The 17849-nt window shown below is 51.8% G+C and overlaps 2 protein-coding genes across 2 annotated transcripts; one reads left to right on the top strand and one right to left on the bottom strand.

Annotated features, from left to right (window-relative positions):
- Nucleotides 1–445: 445 nt before the first annotated feature.
- Nucleotides 446–6847, bottom strand: NDUFS6 (NADH:ubiquinone oxidoreductase subunit S6). The gene is made up of 4 exons (XM_079917564.1): nucleotides 6696–6847; nucleotides 5737–5790; nucleotides 1755–1877; nucleotides 446–1033 (listed from the first exon to the last, which is right to left on the bottom strand). The coding sequence occupies exons 1-4, from the start codon at nucleotides 6825–6827 to the stop codon at nucleotides 968–970; spliced, it is 375 nt and encodes a 124-aa protein (XP_079773690.1). The 5' UTR covers nucleotides 6828–6847; the 3' UTR covers nucleotides 446–967.
- Nucleotides 6848–7694: 847 nt separating this feature from the next.
- Nucleotides 7695–10252, top strand: MRPL36 (mitochondrial ribosomal protein L36). Its single transcript, XM_079917196.1, has 2 exons — nucleotides 7695–8441; nucleotides 8885–10252. The coding sequence occupies exon 2, from the start codon at nucleotides 8898–8900 to the stop codon at nucleotides 9201–9203; it is 306 nt and encodes a 101-aa protein (XP_079773322.1). The 5' UTR covers nucleotides 7695–8441; nucleotides 8885–8897; the 3' UTR covers nucleotides 9204–10252.
- Nucleotides 10253–17849: the final 7597 nt, after the last annotated feature.

The following is a 17849-nucleotide window of genomic DNA, read 5'->3' as shown; positions in this document are numbered from 1 at the left end:
GCGCTCGGGGCCGCACCCCCTCCGCGTCAGCCGGCTCAGGCCGAGGGGCCCCCGCCTCCCCTGCCGCGGGCTGGCTGGGGCCCAGGCGTGGCTCCCTGAGTTCTCCACATCCAGTGCTCCTCTGCCAGTGTATGTCACGTTGGTCGTGCCCAGGATTCCTGACTGTTAGAGCCACTTACCACGTCCAGCTTCCAGGGTTGAAGGTGAGATGCCGGACGCCCTTCCGGTAACTCTGCCACTATGGTCATCTCTCCTTTCATCCGGAAGCTGTAACGGTCTTGTCCTCTCTAGCCTCCATAAAGTTTAAGTTTCATCAACTTAGTTTTTATGACCAGAATGCACCCAGTTGTGTCTCTTCTCACCAGTTTTGCTGAGCACCTGGTGTGCCCTGTTATCTGTGGGTTCTCCCTCAGCTGAGGAATCTTCTCTGGTGTAGGTGCCGCTTCCCCGCGCCCCCCATGCATCGCTTTTTCCTCCTGGAATTCCCATCACCCCACCAAGCCTCCACTCTCTTCCCGCATAATATTCATTTTTATTTTTGTTATGACACATTGTAATCACTACTGTTTTAAATACACAAATTGTGCCTGATTTGGACCACATGTGACTGTTAACACCTTCAAATAGGTACTTAACTTCTGGGGATATAAGACACTGGACGGAGCCTGAGGATCAGATGGACAGAAAGAGTGACAGCAGATGAGTGACGGGGGTGGAGCTGGGCCGGAGCCCGAGCCCCCGAGCATCCACGTCCCCCCTGCCCCCGGCCCCCGGATTCTTCCAGCCCCCGCTGTGGTCCCGCGGGTGGAAGGAGCATGTGGCAGGGGCCCGGGAGGGGACGCCACCTTAAGCCGCAGCCCTAAGTGAACCTGTGTGACAGAAACAGCTGTGCGCGGCATCCTAGAGAACAACACCCTTTATTCGGCACTAGAGACAGAGTCCGTGCCACCGAGCTGCCCACGCGGCCCTAGTGGCAGGACTGCTGGAACTGCAGGCCACAGTAGCCACACGTCCCCGTCTTCGTTTCTTTGTCCTGGAAAATTCAAAGGGAAAGAGCTCCTATTTCCGTACTCTACGTCAATCTAGAGACAGGTAGACCTCAGACACTAAAAGCAGACACTGGAAACACACAGCCAACCAGGGGCGCCCACGGAGCTCCGGGGTCACTGCTGACGCAGGACGTGGCTGTGCCGGAGGCCCTGGGTCCAGCCCGCTCCACCCAGACTCGCTGGGATGCAGGCTCCCTGCCCTGGAACACACGGCTCTCCCCGTCCCCCTCCCGGCCCTCGAGCAGGGGCCTGGAAGGGCTGGAGGGTGGGGCGCGGAGCAGAGGCCCACCCCTCAGGGGTGGGGTCCAGCCCGGACACAGCAGCAGGGGCGGTGGTGGGTCCTGCCCTGTCGCTACACCACGTGCACCTGAGCTTTATCCCCAGGCATCCTTCTCTGCTCTAACAGCCAGTGTACTGCTCTCCTTCTCAAAGGCTCTGTGCGTGTAGTTATCAACAAAGTAAACGATCACACAGGCACCGACACGAGGGTTCCCTGGGAAAGACAGATGCCTACAAGCCTGAGGGAAAGCAGTGCTGGTGACACTAAGGCCGCTGCACACACGGCACAGTCAAAGCTGCCCTGGACACGCCCTTTATTCAGCCCCTGTCGTGTGGTCTGTGGGCAAGGCCGAGTGGGAGAGGGTGAGGCCAGCGGGGTGAGGACAGGACAGAAGGACGGGGGTCCGGGGACGGATGGCACGTTACCAGGTTTATGTACACTTTGGGGTGGCCCAGGGCCCCCCCCCCGCCGTCACACGATATCACTCGACTCCCAACTTCGCTCACAGGCTGCTCTGCTATCAGGTCGATGGCAAAGTTCTCATTCACCTGGAAAAAGACAGACAGGAGAAGCTCGTACAGACAAGCACAAACACTGGACGCTCTCATGGAATTTAAATCAACGTAGACCGCCCCCCACATACACGCACACACTGCCAGCAAAGGCACGTTCTGTACTGTTTCATTCAAATATTATCAGTGCAGATCCTCAAAATACACAAGTCGTTCCATACGTGTACACACGCCTTTAGCTTTCCATTTGGATAGAATTTCAAACTCACAGAAAAGCTGCAAGAATTACAACAGTGCAAAGAATTCTCCTTTGTCTCTACCTGGATTCCCCTGTTAACATCCCACCCCGCGTGCAGCGTCGCCTGTTCTCTCCTGGCCCTGCCCCACCCTCCCTCTCACTCCTGCACATGGACACACATGCACACACATGCTCTCCTACTCTATCTGCTGGAAAAGACCAGAAGCAGCAGCCGACCCGGGGCCAGGAGCCACGCTGTCTCCATGACCACTTCCCTCTGGGGACCGGGCTCTGAACTAACAGCTGGTTCGGGGTCCCGAGCAGGAAACGTACAGATGAGGCTGAGCCACGTTGCGACGGAGGGAAAGGCAGCCTCGGACTACAAGGGCTGCTCCACGTGGGACACTGGAGCGACGACGGCACCATAACCACGAAGCACGGAAACACAAGATGCCTGACCCCGCGCTTCCATGGAGATGCGCTAAACCCACCGCCTTCCTCACTGGAAGGAATCAGCTCGTGACTTTCAAGCTGGTAAAGGCAGGGAGAGGGCGACGCATTGCCCCTCCTTCCTCGGGGAGCCAGCTTCTCTCGGGGCAGGTACTCAGCTGGGAGGCACAGAATGTCGTCTGAGCTGAGGAAGCTGGAGATGCTCACCCACAGCAGCCAGAACCGGAACCAGAACCGGAACCGCCACGCATGGCCCGGCAGAAGCCCAACGTTACGGGCAGCAGCTGGACCTACGAAGACCCCAACCTGATCTGACGGGGCTGCGGGATTCCACCCCAGCTGACACACTCAGGGTGCAAAACAGCAAGATCATCTCGAAGGTCCCCATCTCTGGGGGCCAAAGCGTCCACGGGGTTGGAACTCGGTAACAGAGGACAAACACGGTCAGCGGTGGGGCCCGCTCTCCCCCTTCCAGACTCCTCTGCGGACAAGCACGCAGACGAGACACTCGGGGTGTAAACGCTGCCCGAGGTCACTGTGATTCTGGCTCCGTGAGTAACCCCAGTATCTGCTCATCACGATGGTGAGAAGTGTCGTGCCCCGTCAGGCCCGGAGGACCAAGGCCACGTGGCTCCCCGCTCTGGCACCCAGAACCCCACGTGCACCCAGAGGGGCCCGAGGCTACAGCGAAGAGAAGAGAACAAGGATCGATCTTCACAAACACGGCGGGAGAGGCCCTTAGCTTAGTACAATTTGAGCCCAATCCACTTGCACCCAGGAGCACCGACCGCGGAGCAGAGCCTGCCCACCCGCTGCCACCGAGACACCCAGCGGTGCTGACGTCCTGAGCCCGCAGAGCGGGGGTGACACTCCTGCTTTTGGAAAGCTGTGTCGGCTAGACATGATGCCATCCCAAAGCTTTCCCTGGGATTCCTATTTCCGGAAAGGGAGCAGGAGTGAGGAAGTGCAGCCCCCTCGGAACACACGTGGCTGTGTTGTCCCCACTGCTGTCCACGCCCGGGGGCCCTGCGCCCCGAAAACGGAGCCCCACAGGGTCCACCCGACCGACAAACACAGCACGACAGCCATGCTAACCAACTTCTGGGCCCAGCACCACCTCCGCCTGAGGATGCCGCGGGCGCCCGTCACTCACGGGCAAGAAACGTCGGCTTTTAATTCCACGTGTGTAACCGCGAAGTAACGAAAATACTTCCATCGCCGCAGAGGAACAGGAGGTCGGCTGGGCCCTTAGCCCCCTCCAGTGACACAGGACTGCTGCAGGCCGACGGCTGCCCCTCCCCGGGGGCGGCGGCTGGGCCCCCTTCTGCATGAGCATCTCCTCTCCACAAGGCCAGCCCTTGGCAGGTTCCAGGGCAGGCTCGCTGCAGCCACACGCGGACGCTTCCCACCTTTCCTGCGAAGGCGGATCGACCACCCAGCTTCCTGCTCTCCTCGCTCCTCAGAGTAAGAGCACGTTCAGCTTATTTCTTAAAATTCACCCAAATGAAACCGTAGAGACAGTAAGATCGGTGGATACGAGATGCCATGCACCTGTCCAAACCCACAGGACGTGCGACCCCAAGCGTGAACCTACCACATAAACCTAAACCACGGACTTGAGTTAACACAACGTATCAGCATTCAGCAAGCGCTCAACCCTGTCGCTTCTCACAAAGGCAGCGCACTCAGGCAACAGGAGAATCACAGGGACGCTGTGGAGGGGGAGGGATACAGGCGCTCCTACTCTCGTGCAACTTTTCAGCATGCCTAGAGGTCTTTTGAAACAACAGTCTCTTGGAAACCAAAAATATTTCAAACACTACTGAACGCCAAACTTTTGTCGCAAGAATGAAAGCCGGAGAGACCTGCTGCGCATCTTACATGAGCGTGGGCCCCTGGACGCCCACGATCTCGGACAGGAAAAGGCCCCAGAGATCCCGAGCGGGGAGGTCAAGGGTTGCAGCCGGTTCAGGACCGTGGTGAGCTGACGGTCTGAGCGAGGCGACGTCACCAGCACTGCCCCCTCCATTCACACGTTACTGGCCTCACGAACTCTGGAATGTCTGGTTCGGTGTTTAAGTTGCTCCCTGATGTCTGTCCCCAGCGAGGGCAACCAGAAACCAGAAGCCACAGTAGAATTCCCAGGAGAGAGGAGTGTGACAGGCTGAGATGGAAAGCCGGGGGCAAGGTCGACCCCAGGGCTCAGGACGCACCTGCTGGAACTGCTCCATCCAGGGGGCCAGACTCCTCACCCCACGACACCCTCAAAGTGGGAGGTAGGAAACCAGACCCTGGGGATGGACAACGTAACCAAGGTCCAAGGGAGGGGAGATGCGACTTAGGGACAGCTGAGGGTGGCAGGAAGAATCAACAGGCTGCCTGAAGGGGAGAAGTGACGCCAGGTGACTGCTGGGGAGGGGTGGAGGGAGGCCTGAGCCAGGGCGGTGAGGACTCCCTCTGAGGTGGCAGGCACGGGAGAGAGGAAGTGGGAAGAACGCAGGCCACCGAGGCAAAAGGATTCCAGTGTCCAGCGGTTGCACTGGTGTTTCAGACCCACTCAGGGAAGACCCACCCATGTGCTGTCTTCACAAGTCCCTGAAAGGGCTTCCCTGGTGGCGCAGTGGTTTAGAGTCCACCTGCCGATGCAGGGGACACGGGTTCGTGCCCCGGTCCGGGAAGATCCCACATGCCGCGGAGCGGCTGGGCCCGTGAGCCATGGCCGCTGAGCTTGCGCGTCCGGAGCCTGTGCTCCGCAACGGGAGAAGCCACAACAGTGAGAGGCCCGAGTACCGCAAAAAAAAAAAAAAAAAAAGTCCCTGAAAGAACCAGCCTAATCTATACGCTGTGAACCACAGAAAACATACTCCAAAAAGTGACTGAAAGAGTAATTTTAAAACATTGATGTGACTCTGCTTTAACCTGAGAGTCTGGCAAGTATAAGGCACAGAAGTGAAAGAAAAGGTCACGCCCATTTACACGTAAGCTAAAACTATACTCACGAGATGTCGTGTTACATGTCTCAGGGGGAAAAAACCAAAACAGAACTAGACATGTTTAACACGCAGAAGAAATAGAGAATTCCAGAGATTCTAGAGTGCTCACAATCTGGGGAGAATTTACTTAAATTTTACAGATTAGTATTTATTTCTTCTCCGTTATAAAAAGTTTTAGAAAGCTCACCTCTCTTTTGCTAGACCTTTCACTCACCTCTTTCTGACGACCTACAAATCGAACTTTCCTGTAGTCTTTATCGCCATAAACCTGAAAAGAAAAAGACCGTATGGGATTTTTTACGGTCCGATGCTGTATCTTATACCAATCATAAACGCTTCAGGAAAAGTGTTTTCTTAACGTTCAGGCCATTCACGATCACACACACCGGGAGTCCGTGTAGTTGCGCACCCAGGGGCATTTTTCAGCAGGATTCCTACCGGGACATCAGGCAGGAGTCTGAACTGGAAGTAGCAAACGGTAGGGAAGGAGCAGAGGAGCGCAGTCCTGGCGGAGGGGGACACCCGCCTTCGACCTCGGAGGCCCCGGAGCTCCCCTCCTCTCTGAACCTGCTCCGTGGCCTTTTCTAACAACACAGGTACTCACTCCCTCATCTTTGGGCTGCGGATCACAGCCTAACGCCGTGTCTGTATTTCAGTAACTCGAGAGTTACTACAATGTGGTATTCAACATTACACAAACACGAGGAGATCGGACGCACAGAACTGGTCATTGCTGACTCCACCGGAGGGCTCCCCACAGTAACCAAGGGGCTACCCCGGGATAACAGTCTTGGATCCGAGTTCGCTGCGAGGATGAGACCACAGTGGCTGCAGACAGCCCCTCGGTACCCCTGCGGGTAGTGGGCCCGGGGCCCCGGACGGAGGGGGAGACCGAGGACGGGACCGCAGGCGCTGGGTCTGGGGCGTCAGGGGGACTGGGGGACTGGACTGCGGGTGCGGGGCTCGGGGCCCCGAGGGACTGGACCGTGGGACCCGGGTGCTGGGCCGGGGGAAGAGGAGGGACCGGGGTGCTGGGCGACTGGACCACGGGCACTGAGCTTGGGGCACAGGGGGCACCGGGGCGCTGGGCCCCGGGGACACGGGGGCCGAGCCGGGGCTCCGCCCACCTGGGCGCCCCGAGGGGGAGGGCGTTCTCCGCGCCGCAGGCGTTACCTGGCCGGTGTGCGTGACCTTCTCCCCGGTCGGCGAGGTCTGCACCCCGAAGCACCTGGCGGCCCCGGGCAGGCTCCGCGCCGCCGCGCCCCCCCTGCCCAGCAACCTGAGGAAGGTCACCGCCGCCGCCATCTTTCAGGCTGACCTTCGACCCCGCGCACCGACGCGCCGAGCGCCGACGCATGCGCACGGCGTCCGCGCCCCCCCCCCCCAACCTCGGCCCGGATTTACCTCGCCCGGTGAGGCGCGCACGCGCGGTGCGGTCAGGCAGGTGCGGCCGGCTGGTGCAGCGGCGGGCGGGGGCTCAGCCCGGATAAGGGGGGACGCTCCGCGCAACCTTAGCACTTAGTGATGCTCCACTTACCAGGGGCAGGGCAGGGGAGGATGGAAACGGAAGATGCAGTGCTTACCTTCGATGGTTACGGATAATCATGGGGAGTTACATGTTGAATGTTGTGAATGTTGGAGATGAGTCCTAGCTTAGAGGAAACTGGAAGTACATCATGTTGGACAGAGCGCATTTCTTTGTGGTTCTGGGGTTTCTGCAGCAGAGCCCAATGAAACTGCCAGTAAAGCGCAGCCGATGGCATCCCTCATGCAGGTTAGCCCCGAAAGGCCCGCTGCTCTGGAGCACACCTCGCGGTCCCGGCCCTGCTTCTCTCCTGCCCCTCATGGCGTCCTCCAAACGGCCTGTGCAGAGACCCGTCGGGATGGTCAGCTCACGGCCAGCCCCCGATGGGCGAGGGCGGTGGGCACAGGGAGCAGTCCCAGAGCTGGGGTGGAGTCGCGCATCCCACTGCCCAGGAGCTGAGGGCACCCACAGCCTGGACTCCAGGGCGGTGTGGCGATGAGAGGCGACAGTGCCCAGAATACCTCCCGGATCGGAAAGGTGTCCACGGACGCATGCTCAGAGGCAAGCCCGAGCTCACCTGGGCAGGGGCCACAGCTTGCAGCCGGGTCAGGGGTGCGCGTGCGGTGCCAGGGCGGCGCGCAGGTGCACCCCGTGTGCAGCTCACCTTCGTGTGCGTGGAAAGTAGTTGTGTCCACGCAGACACAGCCTGGAAAGACATGCGTGGCGATTTCACTGTGGAATCTGGGCAGTGGGTACGTACGTGGGTGTTCGCCATCAGTGTCTTTTAACTTTTCTCTGTGTTTGAAAGTATGTTGGAGGAAATAAATTTAACTGCAGTCAGTTAGAACCAGGGCCTATTTCCATGCGTTCCCCTGAGCCTCGCCACATTTCTCCCAGGATGTCCACTTAATACAAACATGAGGTTTTTCTAGATTTTGTTTTGACATTGATACTTATCAGCTTTTTAAAAAGTCTACTTGGTTGTGACTTCTTTTTCATTCAAAATACCTACTTTTGTTCCCATTTTTCATCCCTCCCCCGCCCCCGGGAGCGCCCCCCAAACTTAGCCGCCCGGTGGCCCACAGGGCTGGGGGAGTCCCGGGAGGAGGGCGCAGGGTCCCGGGAGTGGGGGGCGGGCTGGGTTTGCAGGGGACTGGGGAGGGGAAAGGCAAGCAGCCGGGGAGGAACCCGGCGCTCCGCGACTCCCGCACCCACGTGGCTCCGCCTCTGCGCCCAGCCCCGAGGGGACCGCCACGTGACCCTGCTGCCATCTTCCTTCCTGGCGGACACTCCGGGCGACGGCATCTCCGCCCCACTGCGCAGGCGCTGCCGAGAGCGCAGGCGCAGGGGCTGGCGAGGCGGGCTGCGGGCGGGCCCGGACTCACTCTTTCCAGGTGGGGGTCGTGGGGTGTTCCGGGGGTCCCGAGGGGCGGGGGAGGCGGCGGGAGTTCCGGGCTCAGGAAGGGCGCGTTCCGGGGACCCCTGGCCTCGGCTTGCCCGGGTGGGACGCGGGCGGAGGTCACTGCGGTGGGAAGCGGCCGCACGGGTGATCCCTTCTAGCCGGGCACCGTTCCGGACCTCGTGCCCTCTGCTCCAGCCCGCGGCCCGGCCGCCACGGGGTCACGTGGACGCGGGCCTCGTCTGGCCCCGGCGGCCGGGTGGGGGTCTCGGCGCCGGGCGGAGACACGGTGCCGCTCGCCGCTCTCGTGCCCTCCCGGGGGTCGCGCAGATTCCCGGACCCGCGGCCTGTGTCCCGAGGGCAGGGACGTGGGGAAGGAGGTTTTCTCGGGGGCAGGAGCCACCGGCAGCTGTGACAACTTTTCCTCTTTCTCCCTAGATCCAGCCGCGACATGGCCACCGCTCTCCTAAGGAAAGTGGTTTCCGCCGTGGGCCCCCTGCTGCACCTGGGTGGCCTCCCGCTCTCCTCTCTCGCGCCGTGCCACCCGCGCGCCTGCCGTCAGGTCGGTGCGCCCCCCAGCCCGGCGGCCGCGCTCCTCTCCGCGCGCCTGGTACTCGGCCTGCAGCAGCCAGTCCTGGGCTTCAAGACCAAGGGCGTCCTCAAGAAGCGGTGCAAGGGCTGCTACCTGGTCAAGAGGCGCGGGCGTTGGTTCGTCTACTGCAAGACCAACCCGAAGCACAAGCAGAGACAAATGTAGCCCTCGGGCTGGGAAATCCCTGCCCGGAGACGGTGCTGCCTCGTCGAAAGGAAAATAACAAGTAAACATTGTGTAGCCTCCGTTCTGCTGACCTTCGGGTGTTGTGGACTCTGCGGCCTGCGTCTCACCTCCTTGTGGCTCGGGATCCAGCCAAGCCTGAGACCCACCTGGGAACGTGTCCTTCTTAGCTCCTGCGCAACCTGTGTTTGCGCTCGGGCAGAGGACCGAACATCGGGGGGAGGGAAAGCTGGCTTTATCCCACGTCAGAATGCAGGTTCTTTAGAAGACCACCCTGTGCGTCGGCTCTCTCTCGGCCCTGTCTCTGCGTTCAGCCACACTGCTGCTTCCCTGTGGATTCAGACACGTGTTCTCAACATTCCCATCTCCAGGATAAGCAGGGAAGGCCGTGATAGCAGTCTTTAAGTCAAGGGAAATTTAACTTGTTTATACATATATAAAGGTATTTGGGGCATTGATTAAATATGTTTGTCATCCTTAGTCTGAGACTTGAGAAGTGTGTGCGCCCACGTGTGTCCATGGGTGCAGTGTGCAGTGTATGCATGGGTGCAGTGTGTGTGTGTGTGCACACGTGTGTGTGCAGTGGGTATGAGCTGCTGCTGTGGACTCTGCAGACTGTGACCTGGAGCCAGTGGTACTCAGTGTCCTGGTGTCGCCTGTCACGGGGTCACAGCCTGATGAGTTTTTGAATCATCCTTCTCTCCTGGGGTTATCAGCCTCTGTTTGATCTAAGATAAGAGCATGACCAAACCCCTTGCAGCTCATCTACTTCCCGATACCTGGATGGACCAGCATTTAGAGCCCTGAGATTGCAGCACAACAAAAAAGTCGGTTTAGGTCAGAAGGCAGCAAATTACAATCCACAGGCCAGATCCAGCCTGCAACCCATTTTTGTAAATAAAGCTTTATTGGAAAACAGCCATGCCATTCATTTATGTTTTGTTAAACCTACAGCAGCCAAAGTAGTAGCTGAGTAGTTATATCAGAGACCTTATGACCTGGAAAACCTAACATATTTACTATTGGGGCTGTATTTGCAGGAAAAGAGTGCCAGTCCCCTGTTTAGATCATTAAATAAGTTTCGTATCCTACGATTTGACACAACCTACCAGAAACATTTCATGTTTTCTCTATTATCCGTATAGTGAGAGAGATCTTTGTATATACTGGCCAGGAACGAATAGAATCTGAGATTTAAATACTATTTATAATAGCACCAAAACCATGATGTATTTAAATAGCAAGATTAGGCACATTCTGTACACTTAGAATTGTAAAACACTTGGAGAATTCAAATAAAATTAAATAAAATATTGACATTAGAATATTACTGTTAGTTTCATCCAAATTGGTCTACAGACTCAATGTAATCCTGATTTTTATACGATTTTTTACAAAAGGCCATGGTTCTTCAAAATTTTGTATGGAAAGGTAAAGCAAGCAAATAGCCAGAAGAATTTTGAAAATGAAGACCTGGAGGACTCACACTCCCTGATTTCAAGGCTCACCGTACATAAAACCGCAGCAGTGAAGACGGTGTAGTACCTGCGAACGTGTACACACATAGCCCAATAGGACCCAGCCGAGTGCTCAGAAATGGACCCACACATATGTGCCTAAATGATTTTCGAAACAGGATTAAAGGCAAGTCAATGTAGAAGGGATAGTCTTTTTTACACATGATTCTAGAAGACTGGATTTCCAGATACACAGAAGAAACTCCACACCTTTCACCTTATACAAAGCTTAACTAAAAATAGACCATAGGCCTAAACATAAAGCCCAATACTATAAAAGCATGGGAGGAATTACATGTGAATTTGGGTTATGCAAAGACATTACACCAAATGTGTGATCCATGAGAGAAAACACTGTTAGATTAGTTCTCGTCAAGGTTACTATCTCCTGCTCTTCAGAAGACACTGTTAAGTAAATGAAAAGACAGGGCAAAAACTAGGAGAAAATATCTGCAAAACACATTTCTGATCAAGGAATGGATCTATAATATATAAAGAAATCTGAAACTCAATACTAAGAGAACAACCCAATTAAAAATGGGCAAAAGACTTGAAGAGATATTTCACAAAAGAAAATGTACTAATGAAAAGGAAGCACATAAAAAAGATGCTCAGCACTAGATTCTAGTGAAAAGCAAATGAAAACCACAATGAGACCGCACCCCTGCCTATTAGAACGGTTAACAAATAGCAAAATCAATTAATGGTGAGCATTGTAGCAACTGTAACTCAGTAAAAATTAGTACAGCCATGTTGGAAACAGTTTGACCCTTTCTCATGAAGTTAACTATTCAATTATTCAGCAATCTCATTTCTGGGTATTTGTCCAAGAACAATGGCAACTTTTGTTCACAGTAAAACCTTTATGTGAATGTTTATAGTGGTTTTACATATAAATGAAAAAAGAAAAAAAAACCCACAACAAACTGAAACAGCCCACATGTCCTGCAGGTGGCAAATGGATGAACCAGCTGTGTACGTCCTTACTCAGCAGCAAAAAGAAAGAACTACTGGTACAAATGAAAACATGGATGAACTCAAATCCATTATTCTGACTGATGGAAGCCTGGACTCAAAAAGCTGCATATTTTATGACTCCAAGGGTATGGCATCATGGAAAAGCCAAAATTACAGGGACAGACAGTTGATCTGTTGGCAGGAGCTGGGGATGGGGACAAGGGATTGACTACAAAGGGACATGAAGGAATGCTTTTGGGTGATGGAATATTCTACAATTTGATTATGGCGGTGGTTTCATGACTCTACCTGCCTATAAAACTCATAGAACTATACACTAAAAGTGAGTGTTTCACTTGAGGTAAACTGCACCTCAATAACACTTGCAAAAAAAAAAAAAATACCCAAATGGAATTTCTGGAGCAAATGGAACTCAAATAAATAAAGACAACAACATCAAGAAACAAAAGCAAACAATGGAACTCAGTGAGCTGTGGGAGAATAGCCAGCATTCTAGCCTAAGTGGAATTGCAGTCCCGGGAGGGTTGAGGCAGGAAAAAAATAGTTGAAGAAAAAATGACCAGAATGTTTCTGTATTTGGTAAAACCAATAAACCCACAAATCCAAGAAGTTTAACAAACTCCAATCAGAAGAAACATAAAGAAAACTACATAATAGTACATCTTTATCAAATTGCTAAAAATCAGATAAAGAGAAAACCTCAACTTCAGAGAAAAAAAAAAAAAAGACTCATTCCTCATAAAGAGAAAAAAAATAATACTGTAACACCTGACTTCTCATCAGAGACCATGCAGGCCAGAAGACAATAAAACCTCTCCAAAGTTCTGGGGAGAACTGCCAATCTAGAAATCTATATCCACTGAAAATATCTTTTGAAAAGGAAGGTGGGAGACAAGACTTGTTCTGATAAACCAAAGCTAGGAGAATTCAGATGGAAATGTAGATCTACATAAAGAGATGAAGACAGCCAGAAGTAGTAACTATTTACATAAACATAAAAGGTATTTCCCTTCATTTAAACGTCCCTTTGAACGATAACTGTTTAAAGAAAAGTAGTAGCAACATCTCGTGGTGTTTTTGACGCATGTAGTTCTGACACGTGTGACCACAACAGCACAAAGGATGAGAACCTGCTCTCCTAAGGGTCTCACTCCAATCCTGACCTGGTAAGTCGTGTTTAAAGGCAAACTGTGATGTCACAGTTTTATACTGTAAACACTAGACCAACCACTAAGAAAATAAAACAAAAAGACATATGTAGTAAGTCAATAATGGAGAAAATACAAAATATTAAAATATCCAATTAATTTAAAATAAGAAAACTCAAAGAGGAAAAGGAGCAATGTACTGATATGATAAATAAAAAATAAGATTGTAAATTTAAACTCAACTATCAATAATCACACTAAATGGTCCAAGAACCCCAATCAAACAGAAGAGACTGTCAGATTGCATTAAAAAAGCAAGACTCAAGTGTATGCTGCGCCCAAGAAATCCAGTTTAAATATGTCACAGACAGGTTAAGGGATGGAAGAAGATACGTCATGCAAACAACATCAAAAGAAAGCTGGAGTGGTTTCACTAATCTTTGTCAAAATAGACTTTTGATCACCAGCTATTACCAAGTATAATGATAGAGGGGTTAATTAATCAAGAACAGATAACAATCCTAAATGTCTACGCATATAATAACAGAGCTTCAAAATACATAAAGCAAACATTTATAGAACTGCAAGGAAGGATAGGCACATCCAGAATTATGGTCGGAGACATCAATACTCCTTTCTCAATAATTGATAGAACACGTAGATTAAATAATAATAAGCATGCAGATTTGAACAATACCATGAATCAACTTAATCTAATTGAGATTTATAAAACACTCCCCCTGAATATCAGCAGAATAGGCTTGTTTTCTGGGGTTTCTTTTTAGGTTCAGGCAGAATATGTACCAAAATTGACCATATTCTGGGGCAATGAATTTCAAAAAATGAACGTCTCAGTGAATTTCAGAAGATTGAAATTATAAAAAATATGTCCTGATCACGATACTAAACTAGGATTTAATCACAAAGATATCTGGAAAATCACACAAATACTTGGAAACAAACTAAACAGCACAATTCTAAATAACCCACGGGTCAAAGGAGGATTAGAAAGGTACATAGAACTGGACAGACATGAACACACAGCACATTGACATGTGTGGAAAGCAGTTACTTACAGGGAAACGTATAGCATTTCATGCTTACATTAGAAAAGAAAAGGACTCAAAACAATGGTCTAATTTTCTACCTGAAGGAACTAAAAAAGAGCAAATGAAACCTAAAGTAAGTAGAAGGAAAGAAATACTAAAAAACAGAAATCAAAGGGATAAAAAAAACGGAATAGCAATGGGGAAAATGAACCGAAAGGCTGGTTCTTTGAAATGGGCCGTAAGAAAAACCTCTGGCTGGTCTGATCAAGAAAAAAGGGAGAAGACACCAAGTATCAATATCAGAAATCTTAATTGTGGTCACAGCGTACACTTGTTGAAACTCATCAAACCAGTCAATTTTATTTTATGCAAATTATATCTTTTAAAAAAATGGATTGAGAAAAACACAAGGCTTATATCTCTCCGTCCTGCGCCCAAAGCCCCAGATCCAAGTCCGCGTGTTGGAGTCAGATGTCTAAGGTTAAAAACTCTGCCAGGAAGACCTAATTCGACATCTCTGCAAAGAAGACATACAGACGGCCAACAGGCGCATGAGAAGATGCTCAGCCTCACTAATTATCAGATGCTGATCAAAACCACAGTGAGGTACCACCTCACACCGGTCGGAGTGGCCACCATCAAAAAGGCTACCCATAGCAAATGCTGGAGAAGGTGTGGAGAAAGGGAACACTCCTTCACTGTTGGTGGAACGTAAACGGGTGCAGCCACTACAGAGAACAGTAAGGAGGTTCCTCGAAAAACTAAAAATAGAGCTACCGTATGATCCAGCAATCCCACTGCTGGGCAGATATCTGGAGAAAACTATAATTGAAAAAGATACATGCACCCCGGTGTTCATTGTAGCACTATTCACAATAGCCAAGACATGGAAGCAACCTAAATGTCCATCAACAGAGGAATAGATAAAGAAGGTGTGGTACATTTATACAATGGAATACTACTCGGCCATAAAAAAGAACGAAATAATGCCATTTTCAGCAACATGGATGCAACTAGAGATTATCATACTAAGTGAAATAAGTCAGCCAGAGAAAAACAAATATCATATGACATCACTTATATGTGGAATCTAAAATGAACTTATCTATGAAACAGGAACAGACAGACATAAAGAACTGATTTGTGGTTGCCAAGGGGGAGAGGGGGTGGGGGAGGGAAGAACTGGGAGTTCGGGATTAGCAGATGCAAACTATTACATTTAGGATGGATAAACAACAAGGTCCTACTGTATAGCACAGGGAACTATACTCAGTATCCTGTGATAAACCATAGTGGAAAAGAATATATATATGTATCTGAATCTCTTTGCTGTACAGTAGAAATTAACACAACATTGTAAATCAACTATACTTCAATAAAATAAATTTTCAAAATTTAAAAAAGTTTAAAAACAATTTAAAAAATTAAAAAACAATTAAAAAACAATTAAAATTTTCAAAATTAAAAAAAAAATTTTAAATTTTAAAAATTAAAATTAAAAAACAAAATTTAAAAAAACTTAAAAACAACTCTGCTGGGAAGGAAGTGTCTGGGGACTCCTGGGTGGCAACAGTGGGCTGGGTGCACATGTGGGGCTCTTGGAAGCAGGATCGCTCTGGAGCACAGGGCTGGCGGCCCCATGGGCACAGCAGCAGGGGGACAATCTAGAGACATTACCCTGGAGCAGACCCAGCACCCCTCCCGCGGCACGCTGTGCCCCCTGACGTCCCCTGACGGGCACACCCGTGCTGGACAGTCTACCCCAGCGCTGGACCGTGGAGTCCACACAGTCCCTTTCCCTCCTTGGGGTTTGGTCCAAAGCTGCAGGAGGCCAGAGCATGAGAGTTAATGCCGCAAACCTCAACCCGTGTGAAGGGAAGCAGTGGGTGGACACCCCGTTCCCTGTCCTTCGGTGGAAAGCTTGTGGTGCATCCTACCTGGTTTTCTCCAGGGCCTCTGTGGAGGTGAGCCCTAGGCAACCCGGTTCTTAAAACTGAACCTCCCCAGTGATGATAGATGTGAGCACAGGATGGACGCCCCACACCATTCATCATCAGGTGAGATAGCCCAGCCTCTCCACCAGGATGTCTAGAATTGAAAAATCAGGTAATTCCACGTTTTGACAAGCGCAATAACCCACCTCTAGGGGATTTTCCGACCCCTCTCTCACCCCCTTTCCCTCACTTCTGCTTGACGGAATCACATCTCAGATAAGCTCTGCACCCCCTTCCCTGACTCAGGCTCCACTTTGAGGGGGACCCAAACTAAGGCACTTATCTACTGATCCCTCTGGTGGGAAAGCGTTTGTGGAGCTTGGCAAGTGGCTTCAGCATTCGTCTGGAAGATGAAATGTAAGCAGACAGTCAGGCAACCTCTTTATACCTGAAACTGGACGGGGTTTCTCTACCAGGTATGAAAGCACATTGTGAAGGGTGATCATTAAACAGTGTGAGGAAACAGACAGAGACCAGAAGGAATCTCTACATAAATGATCGCGTGCAGCGGGGTGAGCGCAACATTTCAAGTTGGTGCAGGAGGCATAAAGCATGCGGCAGACGGTGTTGGGGGGAGTCCGAGTTACCACCACGCAGCAAAGGCTGCGGTAAATTTCATACGTGTCCAAAAAATAAGCAAAAATCACCATATAAATTATGAGAAGAATTACCGAAAAGTATTTGCATAACATTGGGGCGCGAACACCTGCTCTTGAGCGAGACATGGACTCCGGGGGTCAGAAAGGAAGATGCAGGACAGGCTTACTCAGCAGGTAAACTCCACACCTGGGCCAGGAGGACGCCAGCCCCAAGTGCTCTGTGGTGCGCCGGGAACAGCTGTGTTTTTTTCCTATGCAGCTTCCCCGACGCCCCTCCCAGGCTCTGTCCGCTCCGTGATATCTGGGAATTGATGGCTTCATCATTAAGACGTGCATCAGCCCTGCGCTCTGATGGAAGGAGCATCAGATTCCCCCAGGCTGGGTCGGGCCTCGCCTCCCTCCTGTCATGGAGAGGACAGGCCGACACCCGACCCTCAGTCCCCAGATGAAGCCGGCACCAGACCCGAGTTTCCAAGTCCAGGGCACGTGGTCCCACACCTCCAAGGGGCTCCCTCCACACTGGGCCCACGGTCCTGCCCATCCTCCTGCTTCTCCTCTGAGAAGTACTGCCTGGGGGGTCCAGGGTCCTCTCACTCAGACAGCCCAGAGCCAGGGCCAAGGTCAGGGTCCATAACCTCCTCAGAAGGTGTGGACACGTTCCTCTCACTGCCCTCAGCTTGGGGCCTCAGCCAACTCCCCAGGGCAAGGGGAGACTGTCACCACATCCTACAGAATAAGACAGACCAGGGGACCCGTGGGAGGGTGGCCCACACATAACAGGGTGAAGATCTCAGGTACAAAATAGGCACAGCAAACCCTGAAGAAAGGTCAAACAGGCTGACAAAAGTGGGCAAAAGACGTGAACAGGCAGTGTCCAAGCACATGCGCGGAGATACGTTTGATCTCACTAGTAATCGGAAAATGAGAATAAAATAAAAGTGAAGTGCGTGTTTGCCCGTCAGATTCGCAGAAGTTAAAAAGGATGTTATCCGGGTGGAACACTGCCTGCGAACAGAAATTTCCATGAACTGTGGGTAGCTGTGCCTCCAGACTCTTACATGTAGAATGTGTTCTTCCTGAGCCGCTCTGGGCGTCCTCTCAGCGAAATACTCGCGCGCAGACAGGAGCCTGCAAGGCTGCCCTCGGCAGCAGCGTTTGCCGCGGCAAAAGACCGGAAACGAGTCAAACGCTCATTTCCAGGGGGTGGATGGTTAAATCAAGGATGACGCGATCCCAGGAGGGTGGGGCGCGCAGCCCTTGGATAAACGACAGGCCTCTCTGCGCTGTGACGGACGCCAGCCCAGACACATTTCTAAGTATTAAACATAAAAAGAAAATTGGAC

The sequence above is a fragment of the Stenella coeruleoalba genome (assembly GCF_951394435.1).
Source record: "Stenella coeruleoalba genome assembly, chromosome: 3".
In the NCBI taxonomy this organism is placed as follows: domain Eukaryota; kingdom Metazoa; phylum Chordata; class Mammalia; order Artiodactyla; family Delphinidae; genus Stenella; species Stenella coeruleoalba.
The sequence above is the reverse complement of the archived record's forward strand: the minus strand, read 5'-3'. Positions and strand labels throughout refer to the sequence as shown.